General features: G+C 45.7%; 1 protein-coding gene and 1 long non-coding RNA gene across 2 annotated transcripts in view; both read left to right on the top strand.

The window, feature by feature from the left end:
* LOC126545225 (WD repeat-containing protein 11-like) overlaps positions 1-1,360 on the top strand; it is a 289,213-nt gene extending 287,853 nt beyond the window's left edge. The window contains exon 25 of the mRNA XM_050192989.3: positions 1,153-1,360. Coding sequence (XP_050048946.1) covers positions 1,153-1,337 — 185 coding nt within the window. The 3' untranslated portion in view covers positions 1,338-1,360. The remainder of the gene's footprint in view (positions 1-1,152) is intronic.
* Positions 1,361-19,678: 18,318 nt separating this feature from the next.
* LOC129388172 (uncharacterized) lies at positions 19,679-23,073 on the top strand. The gene is made up of 2 exons (XR_008615203.1): positions 19,679-19,859; positions 22,906-23,073. It is a non-coding gene; the product is annotated as an uncharacterized lncRNA (long non-coding RNA).
* The last annotated feature ends 735 nt before the right edge of the window (positions 23,074-23,808 follow it).

Genomic DNA, 23,808 nt, shown 5'->3' on the forward strand with positions numbered 1-23,808 from the left:
ATGACACCGCGCATCGATGAACATACATGCAGGCAGCCAACAGAAACAGAAAAAGGCAAGAGATACTAAAAGACAACCAATTCCGTATTCGGTCGCTTCTAAAAATTCAAGCTCTGCAGCAAATAGTGATACTGAAGGGGTGCTTATGGCACTTGCTACCATATTTATTTATGTGGAATGCTTCCAAACTGACGCGCGCCATCTTGCATCCCCTTAGTATCGCTATTTGCTATCTCCTGCCTCTCTTTTTTCTGTTGATTGCCTGCATGTATGTTCATTGATGCGCAGTGTCATTTTTCCCAATTGTATCGCTCCCTCTCACTTCACCTCTGCCTTTCGCGTTATATAAGGTGTCCGTCTTCTGTCAATAAAATTTAGTTGACAGTCAGCGCTTGTGTCTCGTCCTTGTTCTTTTGTGGTTGCAGGTGTTAGCGCTGTTACATTTGTCAAATCAAGTATGCACCAACTCGCCCAGAAAGAAGTTTTAATGAATATATTTGAACTGTCAGAGTGTTTTGAATGGTTTAGTCATGCACATCCTACAGGGTGTGGTGTTCCTTACGCATCCTTGGGTCTTTTTCTTTAGTTTTAGTTTTGCATCCGCCCCCACCGTTTGAAGCATGGCAAACGTGCAAATGCCTGTTGCAAGTCCAAGTGTTAGAAGTGGCTTTATACTGTGATATGCGCTCAGGGAAAGGCATTCTATTAAAAATTAATGAAACTAGTCAGATTATTTTTATCCTGTATGCTGAATTGATGTGCTTAAAGCTGGCTCTGCTAAATTTGTTGATTATTTCAGTTAATATTGAGAGTACGTGGTGTATAGCTGTACGTTCAGCACTGCGCTGAAAGTGCTTATTGCTGCACCAAATTAGCTTTTTGCTTGCGCCAAGATCTGTACTAAAAGGTCAAACGGCTGTTCAACTACTGATGGTGTTGCCCCATGTAAAAATATCTGCTGCAAGTTTCTCTGCACTGTGTTGCATACTTGGCTGACTAAATCTAGTGTTGTGCTATCTGATCTTCCACTAATCTGAAACATACAGTGAAGATCAGGTGTTATTCACATTCTTCTTGTATGAGAACTGAATACCAGCTCTGGCTGTGATTGTTAAAAGCCGTCTGAAGCAAGGTTCCTTAACATATGTGTAGCAAGCCTCTTCCAAAACGTGTGGCTGGATTATGCTAGGTATCTTCACTCCTTGGGAAACAAGAGAGCCAGCTTGCACTACTGTTCCCTAGCTGGAGAAGCAGCAACCGACCTGCGCAAAGAAGTGGAAATGCTGCTGGATGAGGAGGAAGGCCTTGCCATTTCTGAACGGGAGCAAGAACCATAATAAAACTGTCTGCTGTAACTGCAGTTCAGAAGCTTTGTGAATAATTCAAGCATAGCGAAGAATGCTGGTGTGTAGAGACAGAGAGAGAGAGAGAGTGATGATGCATAGAATGGCAGGGAGGTTAACCAGAGGTAGTTCTGGTTGGCTACCCTGCACGGGGGAAAGGGTTAAGGGAGATAAAAAGAGAAAGAGAGTGGAAGGGGGGACATAGAAAGAGAGACGAGCACAACCAAACCGCATACACTATGGAGTGGTAGGGGACGGCGTTCTTAAAGTCTATCATGAAGCACTGTAGACTATGACTTGGCTCATCTATGTTTCTTGCATGTCTATAGTAGGCTGAAAAACATAAGAAAGAACAGTGCAGTGAAATCGAGGTCTACAGGTAAGAAATGCCAAGCGGATGTTGATTCAGAAGGAAAAGATACCAAAGGCTACGAGGCTAGTTAGTTATGCCAAGCTACGTGACATTTGTTAAAAATTTGGCAAAAGAAATTGTCACTGCAGATCAACTTGGGTTGAAAAAATACAGTAAAACCTTATTCATACGTTCTTGAAAAACAAAAATGTGAGAAAAACGTACTAAGCAGGCAAACATACAATTCGAAGCAACCAAAAAAATCCACCTCCATTCCACCCTTTGAAAAGTGGATGTACAATGAAACTAGTACGGACGTTAGACAAGTACCACCACCCCAACTGAGATTAGACGATGTTACGCAAGCATCACCACCACAAGCGACGTACATCATGCATGCACGCATGTATGCAGAAGTGCAGCACACGTCCTTTCTTCTAGGCCCTCTGCCAAGTGCAAGTGCCTTATTGAACTGATTGAATTTTTCAAAGCAAATTGCATCAGAAAATTCGTAAAGTAGTGTGTTCAAAGGGGTTGGTTCATCATTGGAATAAAACAGAAACAGCGCGATACAGGACAAGCGAATGAAGAGCACAGGACAGAGCACTGGCTAACAACAAAATGCTTTATTTGTAGAAGCAGCACATGAACACATCACTAAAGGTGACCTAAAAGAAATAAAAAGAAGGATAAGTGTTATCCACGGAGATAATCCAGTTCTTATGTTGATAGCATGAGTCACGCAGAACTCACGCATGCATCGTCACTTGTGAATATCCAAAAGGTCTCAAAGATTTCCCACGTGCGCTGTTCGCTATATCGTCCATTGATTTCCACTTTAAGCTTAAAGATCGGGGTGCAACCACATGTGTTACAGTGGGCAGCCAGATGACTGTACGGGTTTTCTTTTAGTGAAGTGGCATGCTAGCGTAAGCGATCATTAATGCACCTCCCCGTTTGCCCAATATAGCAACGTTTACAATTGAGCTGGATTTTGTAGACGACGAAAATTGCGGCTAAGGCAGGAGGGAGGGTTGTGTGCAATGCCCCTAATAAACTGAGGGGGTTGTGCAAAATAGTCAATAGGGTGGATACTGTCGCGTTAAAAAACTGCTATAAGAATCACGTTCGCGGGCTCATTGACTGTACGCACATTATCTATAAATCCTACTCGATTGTAAACGTTGCTATATTGGGCAAACGGGGAGGTGCATTAATTATTGCCTGCGCGAGCATGCTGCTTCACTAAAAGGAAACCCGTACAGTCATCTGGCTGCCTACTGTAACACATCTGGTTGAACCCCGATCTTTAAGAAGTGCAAAATAATTGGAAGATATAGTGAACAGCACGCGTGGGAAATCTTTTGAAGCCTTTTGCATATTCACAAGTGGCGATGCATGCGTGAGTTCTGCGTCACTCATGCTATCAACAAAAGAACTGTATTATCTTTGTGGCTAACACTTATCCTTCTTTTTCTTTCTTTTAGGTCACCTTCAGTGATGCCTTTATGTGCTGCTTCTGCAAATAAAGCATTTGGTTGCTAGTTAGGGCTCTGCCCTGTGCTCTTTACTCGCTCGTCCTGTGTCGCACTGTTTCTGTTTTATTCCTAAAGTATGACTTACACGCAAGCTGCAGACATAACAGCTTTGGACTGTAATTTGAATATATGAGAAAACATAATTCTGTTACGCAGAAACTCAGACAGAGCTCTTTTCCAGCTGCCATTTGAGGTCTGTCTGAGTTACCACGGCCGCAAGGTGGCAGGACAGCTTGTGTGAGCATGAACCCACGAAAAATCCCGACCAACTAGAGGCTAACAGCTTCGCTGTAAAATTTGACTAAACTCTAGTGGACATTTAAGACGATGAGCAAAACGAGGACAATCTAAAAGCAGGAGCCAACGTTTCGACTAGTCTAATTGTTTTCTTCAAGGAGAAAGACAAGACAAGTGGACTTGTCTTGAAAAAGACAAGTCCACGTGTTGAAACGTTGGCTCCCGCTTTTACCTTGTTCTCGTTTTGCTCATCGTCTTGAATTTCCATCTCCCGCCATCCTCGTATTTTCAGTGGACATTTACGTAATGTGAGACGTTGCACGAATTGTTGTAGCATGAGGCACAAGACACCAATGTGCGTCGAGCTGGTGGGGCTCCAGTGGCCAGAGATGCATTTAGTTGTTTTCCTATTGCGTAGTGTTTTAAGACAGTGACAGGAAACCGAAACAGAATCAAGCTGGTGAGTGAAACCATATAGTTTCATACAAGAATTACTAGAGGGAACTCTGGTGCTAGTGTCTACGGAAGCTGCAATGGGCGTGGTTCAGTCAGCATGGGAATTATGGGAAGTACGTGAATTTGCCTAAACTTCATCCTTCTGGCTTCAAACGGCTACTAGTAATTTTCAACAAGGTACTGCGTAAAAAATAAACATTACTAAAATTGTTCGACTGCAAGATTCGAACACAGGACCGCTAGCACAGAGGCCCGATATTGAAACCATTATGCCATGGATGCGTGATTCGACAAACAATATAAAACACCCTTATGAGTTTATTGCAGGCAAGCAGTGCGTTGAGGCGCTTTGCATGTTTTGATTTGGCCACCTCGACAAGCTGAACCGTTGCAGTTAGTAGCGATTTTGCGTGTTCACAGCGTCTTCTGCTCTTCAGAAAGCATAGATTGCTTTGAAATTTATGAGGATGAAGGCGTATGAAGCATAATAAACAAAGCCACAAGAACATCTGAATCCACAAGCACGAAGATCAGACAAATCCGTGTACTTCCCATCATTTACATGGTAGTGGAACGGTTGCAGTGCCAGAGTGCCCTCTTTAAAGAAACTCTGAGTGAAACGTGACGCTCGCATCACGCCACCTGCAGCAGGGAACGGTGGCGCGTTTGGGTTATCGCCTACTAAAAGTGTACAGTATGCTTCCAACCGCACTATGCCCCACGCACTGTAATACACATAAGTGAAGATCCTTATCACAGTAGAGTTGGCAGCGATTCAAATCTGTGGTATCGGGATATTTGCTGATACTGGATTAAAAAACTGTTCGTGCGCCGGCATTTTCACGCGAGATGTGCAGGTGAGTATTGCAGCGAAGCTGCCGCGGCAGGTGGCTACTGTTCTCGATCGCGTGAGCCTCACGCCTCTTCATGTTAACACAAGATCTAGTGGCCAGAAAATGTTTCATACAACCGCGGTTTGCCAATGTGTTGAACGTTGGTGCCTAAAGGTCGTGTTTTCCTGGAACATATGAACCAGTAAAAATATTTGTAACTCAATTGGGTCTTTTTTGTGTTCTCAGTCACAAACATTGGTACTGGGAAATTGTACGTAACAAGATCATATCAATGAGGTTCTACAGTATTTGACAACACTATCAAATAAAGAAGTTATTTGTAGTTAATCCGCGCCCTATGTCTAATTTACATTGTCTAGGAATTTTTTTTTCTTTAACAGCATAGGGGCCATTGAGTCAACGCTATTGTAAAATAGTTACTGGAGCATAAAGTGAAGTTTAGCCACGAGAAACTCATGCATGTAGAATGTGTTTAAGGAGTTGAAATATAAAATCGATTTCACATGTTTGAACATTGGTGCACGAGCGAAGTGAGCATATAGGCTGGTGTATGCTGTCTGAAACAATGCCAGTCCAAGGCGATGGCAAGGGTATGCCATCTGCAGTGATACAGCTCAAAAGCAGCATTACTGCAGGTCATAAAAAATTGTAATAGATTTTGCTTGAAAATCTGGAATTTCATACATTCTTTATGCTGGCGAAAGAAGTGTTTTAAACAAAGTTTTGCCACCATGGATCCAGTTAATTTTTGTTAGTAGTTCTACAATCTCCAGTCTGTAAAGCAGTAGCACAATATGACTTCCAAAATTCTTGGTGGGTGCATGGTTTGCAAAACCACCCAGTGCACAATGAATGTCCAGCACCATAAACAGATGCCTTGCCCCAACCTTCAAATCAGTTTTATAAGTGCCTCAGATAACATTTGGTACCTGAATCAAGTTCGAAGTGTTTAGTGTGTTCTGGACTATGCTTAATTAAGCTATTGTCCCTAGAAGTATGGCTAGTCTACCATCTGTGTGCCGCGCCTGTAGAGAGGGTAGGAAACTTTGGGAATGAACGTGCAGGGGGTGCAACATGCAGTCAGAATGTTGGGCAATTCACTCTTCCTGTCTCTGGCCTGGCTTGTTTGACAGCAGGATTCGAACACAGGACCTCTAACACATCCTGTGCTATGAATGTCCTGTGTACAGTGGATGTCCACAGGACATCCACTGTACATTCCTCTTGGGATTTTTGTAAATCCACTGAATGTCCAATTTTTTTCAGAAGGGCATTTGTGCTTGTCCTACGAACAATCCGGCTACCCACAGACAATCCAGCTAGTGCAAAACCTGCACATTACATGGACATCCCGAAACACATCTGAAGGTTAGCTTAATATGGCTTCTAGACATTTAAATTTAAGATTCATTGGATCACCGGAATTTAACACTTTTTCAGGTGATTTATCAGTGTGACTGACCTAAACTTTAATGTACCTGAGAAATCTCTCATGAGCTCATTTAAAAAGTTCTGAAACATTAGCCTAAATCCATATGCAAAATGGAGGTCAAAACAGTTGTATGTTCGATTCGCCTGCACCATCTGAACCAGAAGAGGTGCTGCACCCTAGCCATTCGTTTCAGCGCGGTGGAGCAATGGCGCCTGCAGAACCACAACAGTCATTTCAAAAGGTGCAGGAAAGATGCAGGGCTGGTTCATGATTTTGCTGCACCCCCTCCGCTGTCGGTGCCGACTTGATGCAGGCATACAGGTGCGAAGCAGCGGCGCAGCAGACGACGCAGCACACGGGCGCGAGCACCGTTAAGACCTCGCTTATGCACGTCTGATGTGTCTATGCAAGTGTGGTGTTTATTTACAACCCAGAAGCCGATCATACCTGCAGTTCAGGACCTCTCAAACTTACACACTCCGTGCACATTAGTCTGACATAACATAACGCCTGTATTCTGCCTGCACCTCAGGAATCAAGTTGAACAATTTCTGAACTGCTCGTGAACTGCCATGAACTAGTTCACAGTGGTGCAAGCAAATCGAACAGACCCTATATTTTATAGGTATGAATAACATCAAACTTATTTAAAGGAGTCAAAATTTAAAGACAAAAAATTTTCGATCTTGTTTTTTCTGCAGCATTAAATAGCTAATGACCCAGTAATCATGGCACGAAACATCATTTGCTCCAGAGCACGACAGGCAAGTACTTGGAGTCTTGTTTGTAGCAACCAGACCAAATTTCGGTTTCAGAGAGCAACGAGATGAGCCAAAGAAGGAATGTAAACACAGCTGGGTATGTGATCGCACAAAACTGTGACATGCACACGACAGCGCGCTCGCCGGCACGCGAGCTTCGTGTTGCTAGTTCGTCTGCTACGCCTGCACGTGCTTTGTGATGTCCTCGCCATCATCGTCATCCTCCAGCAGTGACTACATATATCTCCGTGACATATATGCTGCAGGCGGGAGCCGCCGCTGTATTAGACGTGGCCAACCACTTTTGACTGGATCTACTACAAAGCAGCGACTCGGAAAGTGTGACCAGCGACAGCTATCAATATGCGTACACACCGCTACAAGTAGTACAAACTATCAATCGAGGGTGCTTTGGGAATGAAGCATATTCCGGAGCAGGACACAATTGGCGGGGTAAAAGTCGGCACAGCATCAGCCTATTTATAAAAGTGGGGACCCCAACAATTTCGGTAATTATCGACCTATATCTGTATTGAACTGCATAACCATAATTTTTGAGAAACTACTGGCTAGTAGAATAAGAAAATTTCTATACAAAAATAACATCCTTTCCCCGCGTCAATACGGCTTTCAGAAGTCCCGATCGACAACTACGGCTATTCTGTCTTTAACTAATGTAATCAATGAAGCCTTGAACAACAACGAAATATCAATAGGAGTATTTTTAGATATAAGAAAGGCATTTGATACTGTCGACTATCGCATATTATTCATGAAACTGGAAAGACTTGGATTTCGAGGCATTTCCTTAGACTTTTTAAAAAGCTATCTCGATAACCGTAAACAAGAAGTGGTCATCGATGAGCACACCTCAAGTCTCTCTGACATTACTATGGGTGTACCACAAGGATCGGTACTTGGGCCAATATTATTTACAATATACATAAATGACCTTCCGGACGGCCTAAATGAAGCACATGCCTTCATGTATGCTGATGACACAGCTCTTGTGGTCAGTAGCAAAACTTTAAATAATGCTGTTAAAACAATCAACAATGAACTTCAATATATTAGCAAGTGGTTTGAAAGTAATGGACTTTCCTTAAATACAAATAAAACTAAATTTGTTATTTTTATGTCCCCGTTTAAGAAAAAACCTTTTGAGGAGCCATGCCGCATTACGATTGGCCGTGATGAAATTGAAAAAGTCGACTCGGTGCTCTACTTAGGGGTAACCCTTGATTCCGCTCTGAACTGGAAGCCTCATATCAATAGGCTGTGTGGTAAGGTCTCTTCCGCATGCTTCGTACTTACAAAGGCGCGGAGTAATTTCAGTTTCAAAACGTTGAGAACCTTGTATTTTTGTTTCGTTCATTCTCACTTAGCCTACTGTATTGAAGCCTGGGGATTTACATACAAAACATACTTGGAGCCTGTAGTACGGCTTCAGAAGAGAGCTTTGCAGATAATCAACTACGCTAGCTTTACTACACCGTCAAGAAATCTTTTTCTTGCGAACAAAGTCATGTCATTATCGCACCTTCGAGATTACCGCGTTGCCTTATTAGTGTGCTCGATAACGAGATGCAACACGCCATTTTCTGCCACTATCTTCAATGAATCGACATTTAACAGTCGCTCAGCCTTCCTCGAGAAATTTCTCATGCCGATATGTCACAACCAGTACGGCCAGCAACGCATACATTATATAGATGTCAAAATATGGAACTCGCTTCCTGCAAACATTAAGCAGTCAGCAAATTTTAATACTACTGTAAAAGAATTCTTTCTTTCCGATCTAAACTGATTAGTCTTTAACGAAAGTTATAATGATGTCAACAACTGGATACAGCGTTGCTGTTACGCTTTTTTGTTGTTTCTACGTACGTATGTGTTCATGGATGTATAGTAACGTAAGTGTCAATGCCGGTGTACCCTTGTTCTTACTCGACACACCGTGCATCAAATGTATGTATAGCACATCAGTGTACATTCTTGCTGCGTTGAGTAAATAATAATCACATGTTACCGTTCTGCAAACAGCTAAAGTCACAAATGTTCAACCAATTCTTTTTGTGTAACCGTTTCATGTATTCTTATCGCAAGCATGTATGTGTGCGGGCTGCCGTGGGAGGGAGGCCATGGGTCTTGTCTCGGATACGTGCTGCCTCACTGGTGGTGTGGGGCTCCTGTCGTGGGTGACAGCAGTTTGGACAGAAACTAAGCCTTTTCGCTTCTGGGTGCCGATGGCTGTGTTCTCGGCATGCGGGGACACCGACGCCAGTAGGGCCAGTATACGCCGACAGTAGCGAATGCGATCACTGGGAAACTGCATAGACCTAAACTCGCTATCCGTCGGATCCAAGGCCGACGGCCCTTGCGATCCGTCCGCAGCTCGTAATAAAGCACCTATATTCGTCAAAACAATCACTGTCTGCACATTTATGTCGCTCGTAAGTGACAATACAATTAGTTTTCCCGACGGCATTGGTAGCGATATGAAAACACGTTAGCCAGGCGAGCCGCACCGCGGAGACGATTGCAGTGGCGACGCTGACCGCTTGCGACTCTAAATCTCGCCAGCGTAATTTACTATTTTGCGCAACGTTTTATAACATGCACACTTTCGAGGTCACTTAGAGTTAGTTTGTGTCGGAAGCAAATTTTAGCTGATTTTCGTGCTGCCGTCAGCGGGGAAAAAAACAAAAAAAAAAAAAAACAGGGCGATCGGAGTAGCGAGAAACTTGATCGCAGGGCCCAACCCGACGGTAGTGCAAACTCGTGACCACGACCAATGCCTCCTTTACTAGGAGGCATTGCCACGACCTACTGTATATTATACAGTAGCCTAGTCGTGCTCGTGACGTAGCGTTTTCCAGGTTGTTTACAACATAGAGTTAGTAGAACAACTAGTATAGTAACTCTATGCCTAGAGGTTCCCACTTTTCCGGCCCAGCTTTTCCTCTAGAGTTGTTCTACTAACTCTATGCCAGGCCCCGCACACTCTCAAGTTCAACAAATGGCCACAGAGGGCGAAAAATCAATCGAGGCGTGTTTCAGCGTAAGCGCGCAAGTGGAGCTACTGTAATTTGGTCGAATACTTTAATTTGTGCTTTTTCTGCTAGGGGCGCTGAACATGCTGAATATTTTGCTTTACACAAACCATTGACAAAAACAATCTAGGTGTCTAAGGATGTTTTTTTACCTCAGGTAAATAGGCAGTTGATCTTTTTTTAATTTGATTGTTGAAGCTGCTTTTTAGTCATAGCGTCAAGGTTTTTGTACTTGATTAACCACCGACAGCCGACAGCCTATTAGTATCGATGTGTTTCCTGGCCGTTGGTGTTCGAATACTACGGCGGTAAAACATTCTCGAAAGCATGCTGGTTTCGTCTGCGAGTCATTACATAGACTTGCTGTAAAGAGGTCTACTCTTGGCAAAAAATAGTGCCTCATTTTGTTTAGGCGTTGATTATCATAATGAATGCGGCGGAGGTTGAGGGAGTACGCTTGAAGGTACGTTTTTATGCCGTTGATCTCCATAACACCGTAAGTACGCAAACCGATGTCACAGAACACCCGATGCATCATTGTGTGTTCTCCGTCATCGCTTGTTTGCTGTACGCCTACTAATTCTTCATTTCTTCTTCAAGTGTTGTATCCTCCTTTTGTCCTTGTTGTCTTGTGCTTCACTTACAGTATGTTGTTTTGTCAGGAGTAATGCGCATTTGCAAAACCAATACATGCTTGATAAGACGCAGTGGTTATCATAATTTCACTACACATGTATTAAGCTGGCACATATGGTTCAGATACAGATACCTGTATGCGGACTTGCACGACGTTGATGTGGAGATTAGGATAATTATGACACCCGTAAGGAAGAGGCAGCTGAAGGCCGTAAGCTGTTGCGTTCTTTCCGCCAAACTACCCGGCCTGGTAGTGCTGTAAAGATGCTGTATAAAAGTGACACGCGGTGACAGGGAAATTATTATACTTAGCAGTCGACCGTACGTTTTGTAGCTTAGGTCTTCTTTCTTGTGCGTTTGTGCTACCCTTATTAATGAGCCATTTCTTGACTATGTTCTTGACTATGTAACCGCGTTTGTGTGGATGCGTAGACGTGTGCTTTTTGTTGTACTTGTAAAATGCAAATAAAATATTTTCAGGCTCCCTCAATCTTTGGTGTCGTGTGCGTTTATTCCATTCGAGGCCATCGTGCCACCTGGAAACCGCATTCTGTCAGTAGCCCTACACGAAATGCAACAGCTGGAGCGCGGCGGCACAACTCGTGGTAACGGCGGCGTAATAAACGAAAAACCGCTCGGGGTGCCCTTAAAAGTCAGTTCAGAGTGTGCCTTAACTCGATATGACTCAGCGCTACATGTATTCTGCTGCGCCTTGATCGTGCTCCCGCCAGTTTGGTTGCTGGGTGGCAAACGTAGCGCCTACATATATATGTAGGCGCTACGTTTGCCACACAGCAACTAAACTGGCGGGAGCACGATCGAGGCGCAGCCATGCGCAGCAGCCAGAAACCCAGTAAAGCCCACGGTGAGTAAAGCCACAGAACACCTGCCACAGAAGCCACAGAACACATATATATGTAGGCGCTACGTTTGCCACACAGCAACTAAACTGGCGGGAGCACCACAGAACACCTATACAAACTTAAGCGTCCTCGATCACCTTGCCCCTGGGTTGCCCCGAAACCAGAATGGTGCGCCTTGCACCGCGGTGGTGGCGCTCTGCGGAGGGTCAACATCGAGGACAAAACTGCACCCCGTGCAGGGTGCTCGCATGCAGTGGCCCTGGCGCACAAAACGTGCGAACACGCGCGCGCATACATTTTATTGTTTGCAGGTGCTGAGCATCCGCGGCAAGCGCTTGAACCTTGTCAAACTGCGTGCTCCGACATACCTGGTTACAAGCAAACACCAATGGATTTTATCATTAATCCTGACGTCCCGTTCAACGAACCTGTCCACTTTCGGCCGCTCTTCACCACATTTAGCGTCCTCGATCACCTTGCCCCGGGGTTGCCCCGAAACCAGAATGGTGCGCTTTGCACCGCGGTGGTGGCGCACTGCGTAGGGTCAACATCGAGGACAAAACTGCACCCCGTGCAGGTTGCTTGCAGGCAGCGCTACTTTGCCCCTGGCGCACAAAACGTGCGCGAACACGCGCGCGCGCACATTTTGTTACAGGTGCTGAGCATCCGCGGCAAGCGCTCGAACCTTGTCAAACTGCGTGCTCCGACATAACTGGTTGCAAGCAAACACCAATGGATTCTATAATTAATCCTGACGACCCGTTCAACGAACCTGTCCACTTTCGGCTGCTATTCACCACATTGTTATTGGACGAGGTCGATCAGCATGTCGTGTTCGCTCTCAGACAAACTTGACAAAAGCTCATCGATTGCGGCAGCTAGCAGCGCTTCCTTTCTCATTGCCGACATCTCCACTAGCTAACTCCGTCAACTCCGTTGCAACCGCAGCTATCGGGCCAGAGCGTCCGTGATTCTGCAGTCGGCAGTGCGCGCGCGCGTGGCGCGTCCCGCAGTGCTTGCTGGGATTGCACCCCGGCGCACCGCCGATTTTCTCGGTGCGAGACGGGGCAACAGAAAACCGCTCCAACAGGGTGCGCTTCCGGTGATCGAGGATGGTCGGTGCGCACCGGTGCGGTTGATCGAGGATGAAAGTGCGCACCAAGGCGCCCCGGTGCGCACCGGTGCGGGTGATCGAGGACGCTAATTGTTTTTGGACGAGGTCGATCAGCATGTCGTCTTCGCTGTCAGACGAACTTGAAAAAAGCTCATCGATTGCGGCAACTAGCAGCGCTTCCTTTCTCATTGCCGAAATCTCCACTAGCTAACTCCGTCAACTCCGTTGCAACCGCAGCTATCGGGCCAGAGCGTCCGCGGTTCTGCAGTCGGCAGTGCGCGCGCGCGTCCCGCATTGCTTGCTGGGATTGCACCCCGGCGCACCGCCGATTTTCTCGGTGCGAGACGGGGCAGCAGAAAACCGCTCCAACAGGGTGCGCTTCCGGTGATCGAGGATGGTCGGTGCGCACCGGTGCGGTTGATCGAGGATGAAAGTGCGCACCAAGGCGCCCCGGTGCGCACCGGTGCGGGTGATCGAGGACGCTATTAGAGAAGGGAAACTGTACCTTTCACAGTGCTACGGAAATAAGCGTAGCGGTGGCGTCGTGAACTAAAGTATGCGACCACAGGTGCCGCTGTACAACAGGAAACGGAAACGGACCAACTCGGCGAAAGTCGCCGAGTCGCCGAGTTGGTCAAGGTGGAAGCGGTGCAGGCCGCGCAGTTAGTAAGGACCGTGGCCGAGCTTGACGAAGAGAAAGAAAGGAGCGCCGAACTGAAAAAGCGGCTCGACGCACTTGAGACGCGTGCAGCGGAGAATGTCGGGTCAGGACACCAAAGCGGTGGCAAAGACTCAGAAAGTAGGGTAGACCCTACAGGCGAAGTGGGAGGCAGGGAGCCAAAGCAAGCGGTCACCAGCTCGCCGCCGGTGAATCGGCGTAGCTATAGTGAAGCAGCGCAACACGCCCCGAGTGAGGCGACGCTGCAGCCACAGGAAGCTAGAAAGAGCGGCACCTACCTTGAGGCCACGCGGAAAAAGCAGGAGCCCAGGGGACAATGCCCTTTGTCGAGTCAGAATCACGCGGAAAAGGACACAGGGAAGCAGGGAGAGGTAGGAGAGAGTGAAAGGGTGATTATCGCTGGCGACTCAAACATGGCTGGGTGCTCAAAAGCAATTGTGGAGAGGGTGAAAGGCGACAAAAGAGTGGCGGTGGGCACATTTCCAGGGCGGACACTGAGTGCTGTCATGGAGCGAGCAAAAGAAAAGCTCACGGAAAATGCCCACGTACGCAACCTTGTCGTAGTAGCAGGTGGGCTAAATGACGTCCTAAACAGGAAAGGGCCAGGACTAGCCCAGCGCTTGGCGAAGGGGGTGGACGACTTGCGCGAGCTATCCCCTCAAGTGCAGATCGTGGTGTGCACGGTGCCGGAGGTGCCTGTGCGTGACAGTCACGTACAAAGAGCCGTAATGACTGCCAATGAGGAAATATGGAAAATGAGCCGAGAGAAGGGCTTCGAGGTTGTCGAAATAAACAGGGAAGTGAGAAGGTGTGGTGGCTTTAAACGAGATGGGATCCACTTCAATTACAGGCTAGCACGAGAAGTGGGCTGGCGACTTGGGGGTCGCGCTGTTGCTTTTTTAGGGGGCCCGCGGGCGCTCAGGAGGTCAGAGTAGGTAGTAATGAAGAAGGTCCCTTAGGGGAACATCAGCAGAGCATCGCCGTCGATAACAGAAAAAGGAGGAAAGCAAGAACAAGAGTTCGCCATGCAATAGGCTACATAAACATGCAGGGCGGCAGAAGAAAGGAAAATTGTGGGCAGAGATTGAGGAGCAGTTACATAGAGAACAAATAGGGGTGTATGCGGTTACAGAAACGCACCTTAGAGACTCAGAAGAGCCGCCAGTTATTGAGAATTATGTATGGGAAGGGTGCAACAGAACTAAGTCGGAAAGAAAGGGAGGGGGAGTCGGAATGCTCATCCATCAGGGAGCCAAATGGAAAAGAGTAAATTCACAATGTCAAGAGCATCTTTGGTTATCAGGTACAATGAGTGGGAAAGAAACTTGGCTGGGAGTTACGTATTTGTGGACCGGAAAAAATTGCACAGAGAAGAATAAAGAGTTAGTTGAATGCATAAGCGCTGATATTAAGGGTTTCGGGAATGGTGCTGAGATTGTCCTATTAGGTGACATGAAGGCCCACATACAGGATTTAGATGGCTATACCGACAATAACGGGAAGTCAATGCTAGACCTTTGCGAGCAACATAACCTCGTGATCGTGAATACAGGGCCTAAGTGTGAAGGACAGATCACGTGGGAAGTGGGAAATCGGCAATCGACCATTGATTACTGTCTGATGACAGAAGGAATTCATGATAAGTTGAGAGAAATGGCCATCGATGAAGAAGGGTTTAGCAGCATAGGGAGTGACCATAAACGCATCATTTTGAAAATGGGATATGTAGTTGGGAAAGAGAGCAAGGAAAGCACAATGGCCAGTCCAAATTTGAACGCTGAACGAATAGCAAATATAGTCACTAGAGTTGAAGAAGAACTTTGCAAGTGGCCAAGTAAGGAGTGGGAATATGGTGAGCTTCTAAGTGTAATAACGACAGAAATACGTAAAGAGAAACAACATGTTCGTTGGAAAGGAAAAAGGAAACCGAAAAGCTGGTGGAACAAGGAGATACGAGAAGCGATCGCCGAACGACAGAAAGCATCTCGAGAGCACAGGCAGGCAAAGAAGGCGCAGTTGCCACAGGATGAACTAACCAGTAAATGGGAAATATACCGGGAGAAAAAGTCTATGGTTCAAATACTGGTGCAAGCAAAATTAAAAGGTGAAAGTGAACGTTGGTTGTCAGAAATGCGTGAGAAAAAGAAGGCCGCACCTAGAATATTTTGGAATCACATAAAATTATTAGGCAGGAAGTCAGCAACAATACAACAACATATCCTAGACGAAGATGAAAACAGACTGGAAGGAGAAGCGGCAATAAATTACATCCGAAACGCAACAGCCGAATCCTTCCAAGGCAATGACGAGGTTGTACTTGAGGAAAAAAATAGCATGAAAGAGAAGTGGAAAAGGAGCTGGTGCTGACAAATTTAAACTGGAAGAAAGCGGAAGAGAAAATTCCTAAGCGCACAGCCACAGGGCTAGACGAGGTTCCCGTTAGGCTGATAAATGAACTGGGACCAAAAAGTAAGGAAGCTCTGGTGAAAGCAGTGGAAAAAAATTTAAGAGATAGACGAATACCAGACAGTTGGCGACAAAGTAGAATGAATTTAATTTATAAAGGTAAGGGGGAGAAAGACAGAATTCACTCGTATAGACCGTTGACCATTACATCGGTAATATACAGGCTAGCAATGCAGGCAATCAAATTAAAGCTTCAAGCATGGGCAGAGAATAATGGCATTTTGAGATAGCTTCAGAATGGCTTTAGAATAGGTAGGCGTTTGGATGATAACTTGTTTGTTCTTACTCAGTGTATCGAAATATCAAAAGCAGAAAGCAGACCGTTGTATGTGGCCTTTTTGGACATTACAGGAGCATACGACAACGTAGACCGCAACATTTTGTGGGATATTCTGGAAGGGGAAGGCTTAGGTAACGATTGTCTACAGCTTTTGAGAGAGATTTACTTAGAAAATACCGTTTGCGTTGAATGGGAAGGGATGAGAAGCGCGGAGAAAGTTCAAATTAACAAGGGACTGAGGCAGGGGTGCCCTTTATCCCCGCTGCTGTTTATGATGTACATGGTGAGGATGGAGAGGGAGCTAGAAGGAAGTAATATCGGGTTTAATCTCTCATACAAACGGGCAGGTACAGTAATAGAGCAGCAACTCCCAGGTTTATTTTATGCGGACGACATTGTGTTGCTCGCTAACAAGCAAAGTGATTTGCAACGTCTGGCTAATATCTGTGGACAGGAAGGCAACAATTTAGGTTTGAAATTTAGTGTTAGAAAATCAGGTGTTATGGTATTCAATGAAAACAGTGAACAGACAGTGGAGATACAGGGCCAAGAAATACCTCGGGTAACAGAATATAAATACCTTGGTATATGGATAAACGAAGGCAATGGATATATGGCAGCACAGGAAAAAATCATAACAGTCAAGGGGAAGAGAAATGCAGCCATAATGAATCACAGAGCGCTATGGGGATACAATAGGTACGAGGTCCTACGAGGTATGTGGAAAGGGGTAATGGTTCCAGGACTTACTTTTGGAAATGCGGTTGTTTGCTTTAAATCAGGGGTACAATCAGGGCTCGACGGGAACCAAAGGTCAGTGGGTCGCCTCGCATTGGGCGCTCACGGGAAGACTACAAATGAAGCTGTGCAGGGGGATATGGGCTGGACTAGTTTTGAAGTGAGGGAAGCTCGCAGTAAAATTGAGTATGAAGAACGGCTGAGGAATATGGACGAAAGTAAATGGGCTGGGAGAGTGTTCAGGTATCTGTACAGGCAAAACATTGATTCACAGTGGAGGAAAAGAACTAGGAAGCTTACCAGCAAGTATGCGGCCTGTGGGGTGGGCAACACAGCAACAAAGAAGGTCAAGGGGAAAGTTAGAGAGGCGGAATTAATCGCATGGGTGGCGGCAATGGAAAAGAAACCTGCCATGAGTAACTACTTAAGAGGAAAAAACGAAATCAGGAAAGAAACCATTTATGATAACTCAAAGGGAAGCTCATTACTTTTCGAAGCGAGATCGGGATGCCTTAGAACACGCACCTATAAAGCGAGATATAAGAAGGAAGAAGAAGCATGTGCTTGCTGCGGTAAAGCTAGGGAAACGACGGAGCATATTTTATTAGAATGTGAAGACGTCTACCCAGCGGTCGATTTAGGCACCACTGGCCTCCTTGAAGCCCTTGGGTTCAGCGGGAGCAGTGGTAAAGCAAACAGGTCCGCAATAGACTTTAGTAAGAGGCGATTGGAGGATTAGTGGAAGAAAAGTAGGGAAACGACAAAAGACGGAGACGTACAAAAACACAGTTCGCAATAGGGGATCAGAAAATTTGGACGTGTTAGTTCATAGTGTTTTTTTCTTTTCTTTTTTCATCGGTTAACCTAGGTAGGATATCAGGCAGCATAGTAGCCAGAGCTTGGTGGCGCAACCCACCGCCCCGTTCCAAAGGGGACGCTCATAACATCCATCCACCCATCCATCGGAAACGGGGTTTTGCACAGTATGGCCGCAGGTGTTCTGTGGCTTTACTGGGTTTCTGGCTGCTGCGCATGGCTGCGCCTCGATCGTGCTCCCGCCAGTTTAGTTGCTGTGTGGCAAACGTAGCGCCTACATATATATGTAGGCGCTACGTTTGCCACACAGCAACCAAACTGGGGGGAGCACGATCAAGGCGCAGCAGAATACATGTAGCGCTGAGTCATATCGAGTTAAGGCACACTCTGAACTGACTTTTAAGGGCACCCCGAGCGGTTTTTCGTTTATTACGCCGCCGTTACCACGAGTTGTGCCGCCGCGCTCCAGCTGTTGCATATCGTGTAGGGCTACTGACAGAATGCGGTTTCCAGGTGGCACGATGGCCTCGAATGGAATAAACGCACACGACACCAAAGATTGAGGGAGCCTGAAAATATTTTATTTGCATTTTACAAGTACAACAAAAAGCACACGTCTACGCATCCACACAAACGCGGTTACATAGTGAAGAACATAGTCAAGAAATGGCTCATTAATAAGGGTAGCACAAACGCACAAGAAAGAAGACCTAAGCTACAAAACGTACGGTCTGCTGCTAAGTATAATAATTTCCCTGTCACCGTGTGTCACTTTCATACAGCATCTTTACAGCACTACCAGGCCGGGTAGTTTGGCGGAAAGAACGCAATAGCTTACGGCCGTCAGCTGCCTCTTCCTTACGGGTGTCATAATTATCCTAATCTCCGCATCAACATCGTGCAAGTCCGCATACAGGTATTTGCATCTGAAACATATGTGCCAGCTTAATACATGTGTAGTGAAATTATGATAACCACGGCGTCTTATCAAGCATGTATTCGTTTTGCAAATGCGCATTACTCCTGACAAAACAACATACTGTAAGTGAAGCACAAGACAACAAGGACAAAAGGAGGATACAACACTTGAAGAAGAAATGAAGAATTAGTAGGCGTACAGCAAACAAGCGATGACGGAGAACACACAATGATGCATCGGGTGTTCTGTGACATCGGTTTGCGTACTTACGGTGTTATGGAGATCAACGGCATAAAAACGTACCTTCAAGCGTACTCCCTCAACCTCCGCCGCATTCATTATGATAATCAACGCCTAAACAAAATGAGGCACTATTTTTTGCCAAGAGTAGACCTCTTTACAGCAAGTCTATGTAATGACTCGCAGACGAAACCAGCATGCTTTCGAGAATGTTTTACCGCCGTAGTATTCGAACACCAACGGCCAGGAAACACATCGATACTAATAGGCTGTCGGCTGTCGGTGGTTAATCAAGTACAAAAACCTTGACGCTATGACTAAAAAGCAGCTTCAACAATCAAATTAAAAAAAGATCAACTGCCTATTTACCTGAGGTAAAAAAACATCCTTAGACACCTAGATTGTTTTTGTCAATGGTTTGTGTAAAGTAAAAAATTCAGCATGTTCAGCGCCCCTAGCAGAAAAAGCACAAATTAAAGTATTTGACCAAATTACAGTAGCTCCACTTGCGCGCTTACGCTGAAACACGCCTTGATTGATTTTTCGCCCTCTGTGGCCATTTGTTGAACTTGAGAGTGTGCGGGGCCGCACTACTCAGTTCGCGCCAAGGCTCCTATGGGGGCGCTGGTGACGGGTTTTTCCGCAGCGCCACCTGGGCAGTGTCTGAGGTCTATGGGAATGTCACGGGCTTGCCATCGTGCTCCAGCACCCCCGGCCGACATCGCAAAAAGAGGCACGCTTTCGCCACTTCCATCGACGGCGTCTAAGAAGATGTCGGGCTCAGCTCAATAAAGTTGTTTCTCTCGCTCTCTCTCTCTCTTTCGCCGACGGACTACACACTGCCCTATTCCAGGGCTCCATAAGTTAGTAAAGGAACTCTACGACTAAAAACCATCTAAAAGCAAAGGCCGTGTCTGCTGTGCCCGGGGCACAGCAAACGAAAGGTGCCCGAAATGTCTACGTTCACCCATGACGTCACGTCCGCTATAACCCATGATGTCACATCCGCTCATTTCCATGGCGGCCGTCTTACGGAGCCGGCTGCGCTGCGAAACGGTCCGTATTCCGTGCCCACTTAGAGCGTGAGTAATTCATCTTTCCACGCTATATGCGCGTAATAAAGGATTGGGGCTGTGAGCAGTTTGATGCGTTACCATTAAGTACCTTGTGCGCATATTTTGCCTCCTGGCCGCGTCAAATTGCAGCCGGCATGTGGAATGGGCCGTGGCATATATAAAGCTGCTCATGTGAGTGGTATTGCCTCCGTCAGGATCGTCAGTGCGTGCACAGAACCATTCAGTAGTCTGGTTCAGGGAGGATGCGCGAAAGAACGAGGACGTAAGAAAACACTGGCATGACGAGCTGTTCCGTCAGATCGCGTTACATCGCGCTTTTTTTCTAAGACCATCTCGCTCGAGCGAGAGGATCTTAGAACAGCATTACTACTGCTTTTTTACAGCTTTGCTGCGGCTCATTTAATCGTCACCTGCATTCTTTTAATAATACAAATGACATCGCTGCGCGGAAGAGCGTCTCTTGAAGTTTCCAAACAAGAGCCAATGCCGCCGTGCCTGCTGCGTATACACGCTTGCCTTTCCTTACGCAGTTAAGACGCGGCACTAGCTCTGCTACTGCGTGATACAGGGTCACTGTGATAAGAAAATTAAAAAAGAACGAACGAAATTAAGGCAGAAAATGTCAAACGTTGCCAAGCGTGATAAACGGACCTGCCTCGCCAGATGAGTTGAAGAAATCGGGGTCCTGAAGTCAGCTTCGCCGCAGTAGACTAGTGTTACGCGCTGAAGCATGTCAGAACTGAAGAGTGACCGCTTTCACCGACATAAATAATATGTGTTCCTTAATGATGTACGCGTGCACCTGTCGTCTCCTGTTACATTACGCGCGTTGAGGCGCCTAAGTGTACTGGCCGGCCTTCAGCGCTATTTCGGACGTGGCTGTGATGCTTTGAACCGTTGGTTTGTCGACCTCGTAAGCCAGTTAATGTTTACACGGCCATTTTTTTCTGAGCTGTTGATTTCTTCCATAACAGCTACGTAATTTCGTAGTTTCCTGTTCAACTGCTTTGGTCATATGCGAGTCAAGGTTGTTCTCTTTAGCCGAGCGCAGTTTTCGAAAGCGAAACGACACTTTTGCATCAGCATATAGTGCCGTCGCCCATTTACAACACAGTCAATCAATGTAATTTTGTATGTCACTGGGAAACCGCCGAACGCAGGGAACTCACTCGCATGCGGGGAACTGCATAACTAACCACGGCATTACCGTGCCTCTTGGAAAGCTGCTTTGCATCAAAGGCCGGATACCCTTGCTATGATTCACCGCAAAATATTTTGTATGTCTAACCGCTTAACATATTTGTATTGCGGTGAAGGTAACCTTACGGAACCGAATTTCGCAACGCTTTTTAGACTCCTGCATCTCTACCAGCCACTACCAAACGCTGGTCGGTACGTCTCTTGGCAAAGGTCCAGGTAAATCTCCCCTGTTGGGAGTTGGGGGCACTCACGTATATGAAAACTGCCAAGGAAAGCAGTTGTCCTGATGAAGGCATGCTCCCGTGTCGAAACATTTGCACCAGCCTGTTCGACCACCGTTATCACCGCAACATAGTTGTGTGTTGCGGTGAAGCATGCCGATATTGGGAAAGATTTACGTGAATCTGGAATGTATGGTTTCTGTCAGCGACGAACCTAATGTTCTACTCTCATCGAAGCAGATTTTCGTGGCAGGATGCATGATGTCTTGAGAACTTTTGTTGGCTAAAGCCATACGTGCCAGGTTAGCTCTTGTCACAATAATACGCTTTACCGCAATACACAAGAGGCCCCGCTGTAGGACACGCCCGCCGTAGTTAGCCAAAACCTTATGTGATGGTTCACTGCAAAACACCTCCTGTATTGCGGTGAATTGCAATAAAGCACATTTGTCAGTTTAGAATGTAAAGACCCTTGCCCTTCGCTTTTGTAATAATATGACTCAGTTTAATGAGAACATGTATTCACTGCTAAAAACATCCACATTGAAATGGAGATATGAACACTGTTGGCAGCTTGTGTGATGTTTTATCCCTTTACTTTTTTGTGTACCTGTCACGCTGCCATTATTAAATTTTCCTGTACTTCGTTAGGTGCTGACATACATAACATTACATCACAAAGAGCCACTGTGTAATTAGTGTTCAAGGTCCAGTGTGATGGCTTTACTCAAGAAAGGTTTGGGTTATGTTGTTGTGAAGGTTTTTTTTTAGAAGTAGCTTTCTGAGAAGAAATCAGATGTCAGGAAATAGATCTCATTGGCACAGTAATCTTGGCTGCCTTTTGCTCAAACGTGCCCTAGACATAATTGAGTGATTTGCACTTGCAACTGGACAGCAGCCGTAGCTTGGGAGACCAGTGATATGGCATATTTTATCAAACTAGGTGACACATAGCATTACCAGTCCGAATAGAGACCTGTTTAAATGTTTGTCACCTTTAACACCTAGATTTTCGACCATGAATTCAGAAAAATCTGTAGCACATTTAGAACCTAGATTTTAAATGCTGTATAAGTTGGCTTCTTGTTCACTGCAGCTGTGCTCGGCTTCTGTCCAAACGGGAGAGCACTTCTGCACAGCTTATTAGGGAATATTCTTATTTACATACCTTCTTTTTATTTATCTCGCCTACAATCACAATCAAATGTTTATGGCACATGAATGTGCTGTGCATGAATCTAACTTACAATGCCATGTTCAACAGCGCAGTGCATGTAGCTTGTGTTGGTTCATTCAAGCTAAGCATTGCTACAGCCTTTAACTGTAGGTATCATGGTATGAGAGCAGAGAAATGGATATGCAAAGACAGTTGGGCACATTGAGACATCATCTTTGTTGTGTGTGAAAAGGTGACAGATACACAATATGGGGAGAACGCATGCACTTTCATATTTTCTCGCGCGCACAAAAAAGCTGGAGGAATAAGGTTTCTTCACTGTGCCATAGAAACTATATGTTTGCTCTCAAGGGTAATTCTGATTCATTGGATATGTTCCTGTGCTGTGTTTATTTTCTTGAGTGTGCTTTAGTTTTTGCATGTTAATGTTTCAAACTCGTTTTTATTTTCACAGACTGAACATCCCACGTCTTGGTTTGACTTCCTGGTACAGGATACTTGCACTTAGCATGGAGTGATGAAGCAAAGCAGTGTACTTTTATTAAATGTGCAGATTTTAGCAGTATAACAGCAGTTCATTAAAAAAAACATGTGTGCTGAAAATAAAGTGTTCTTACCCACATTCCTCGTTGTCTATTTATTTATTTATTAATACTGTCAACCCTCATAGAGGGTCATAACAGAGAGGACAATACAATTACATAAATCATCATCATCATCAGCCTGATTACGCCCACTGCAGGGCAAAGGCCTCTCCCATACTTCTCCAACTACCCCGGTCATGTACTAATTGTGGCCATGTTGACCCTCCAAACTTCCTAATCTCATCTGCCCACCTAACTTTCTGTCGCCCCCTGCTACGCTTCCCTTCCCTCGGAATCCAGTCCGTAACCCTTAATGACCATCGGTCATCTTCCCTCCTCATTACATGTCCTGCCCATGCCCATTTCTTTTTCTTGATTTCAACTAAGATGTCATTAACGCGCGTTTGTTCCCTCACCCAATCTGCTCTTTTCTTATCCCTTAACGTTACACCTATCATTTTTCTTTCCATAGCTCGTTGCGTCGTCCTCAATTTAAGTAGAACCCTTTTCGTAAGCCTCCAGGTTTCTGCCCCGTACGTGAGTACTGGTAAGACACAGCTGTTATACACTTTTCTCTTGAGGGATAATGGCAACCTGCTGTTCATGATCTGCGAATGCCTGCCAAACGCACCCCAGCCCATTCTTATTCTTCTGATTATTTCACTCTCATGATCTGGATCAGCAGTCACTACCTGTCCTAAGTAGATGTATTCTCTTACCACTTCCAGTGCCTCGCTACCTATCGTAAACTGCTGTTCCCTTCCGAGACTGTT

This window comes from Dermacentor andersoni, chromosome 1, assembly GCF_023375885.2.
Source record: "Dermacentor andersoni chromosome 1, qqDerAnde1_hic_scaffold, whole genome shotgun sequence".
Classification (NCBI taxonomy): domain Eukaryota; kingdom Metazoa; phylum Arthropoda; class Arachnida; order Ixodida; family Ixodidae; genus Dermacentor; species Dermacentor andersoni.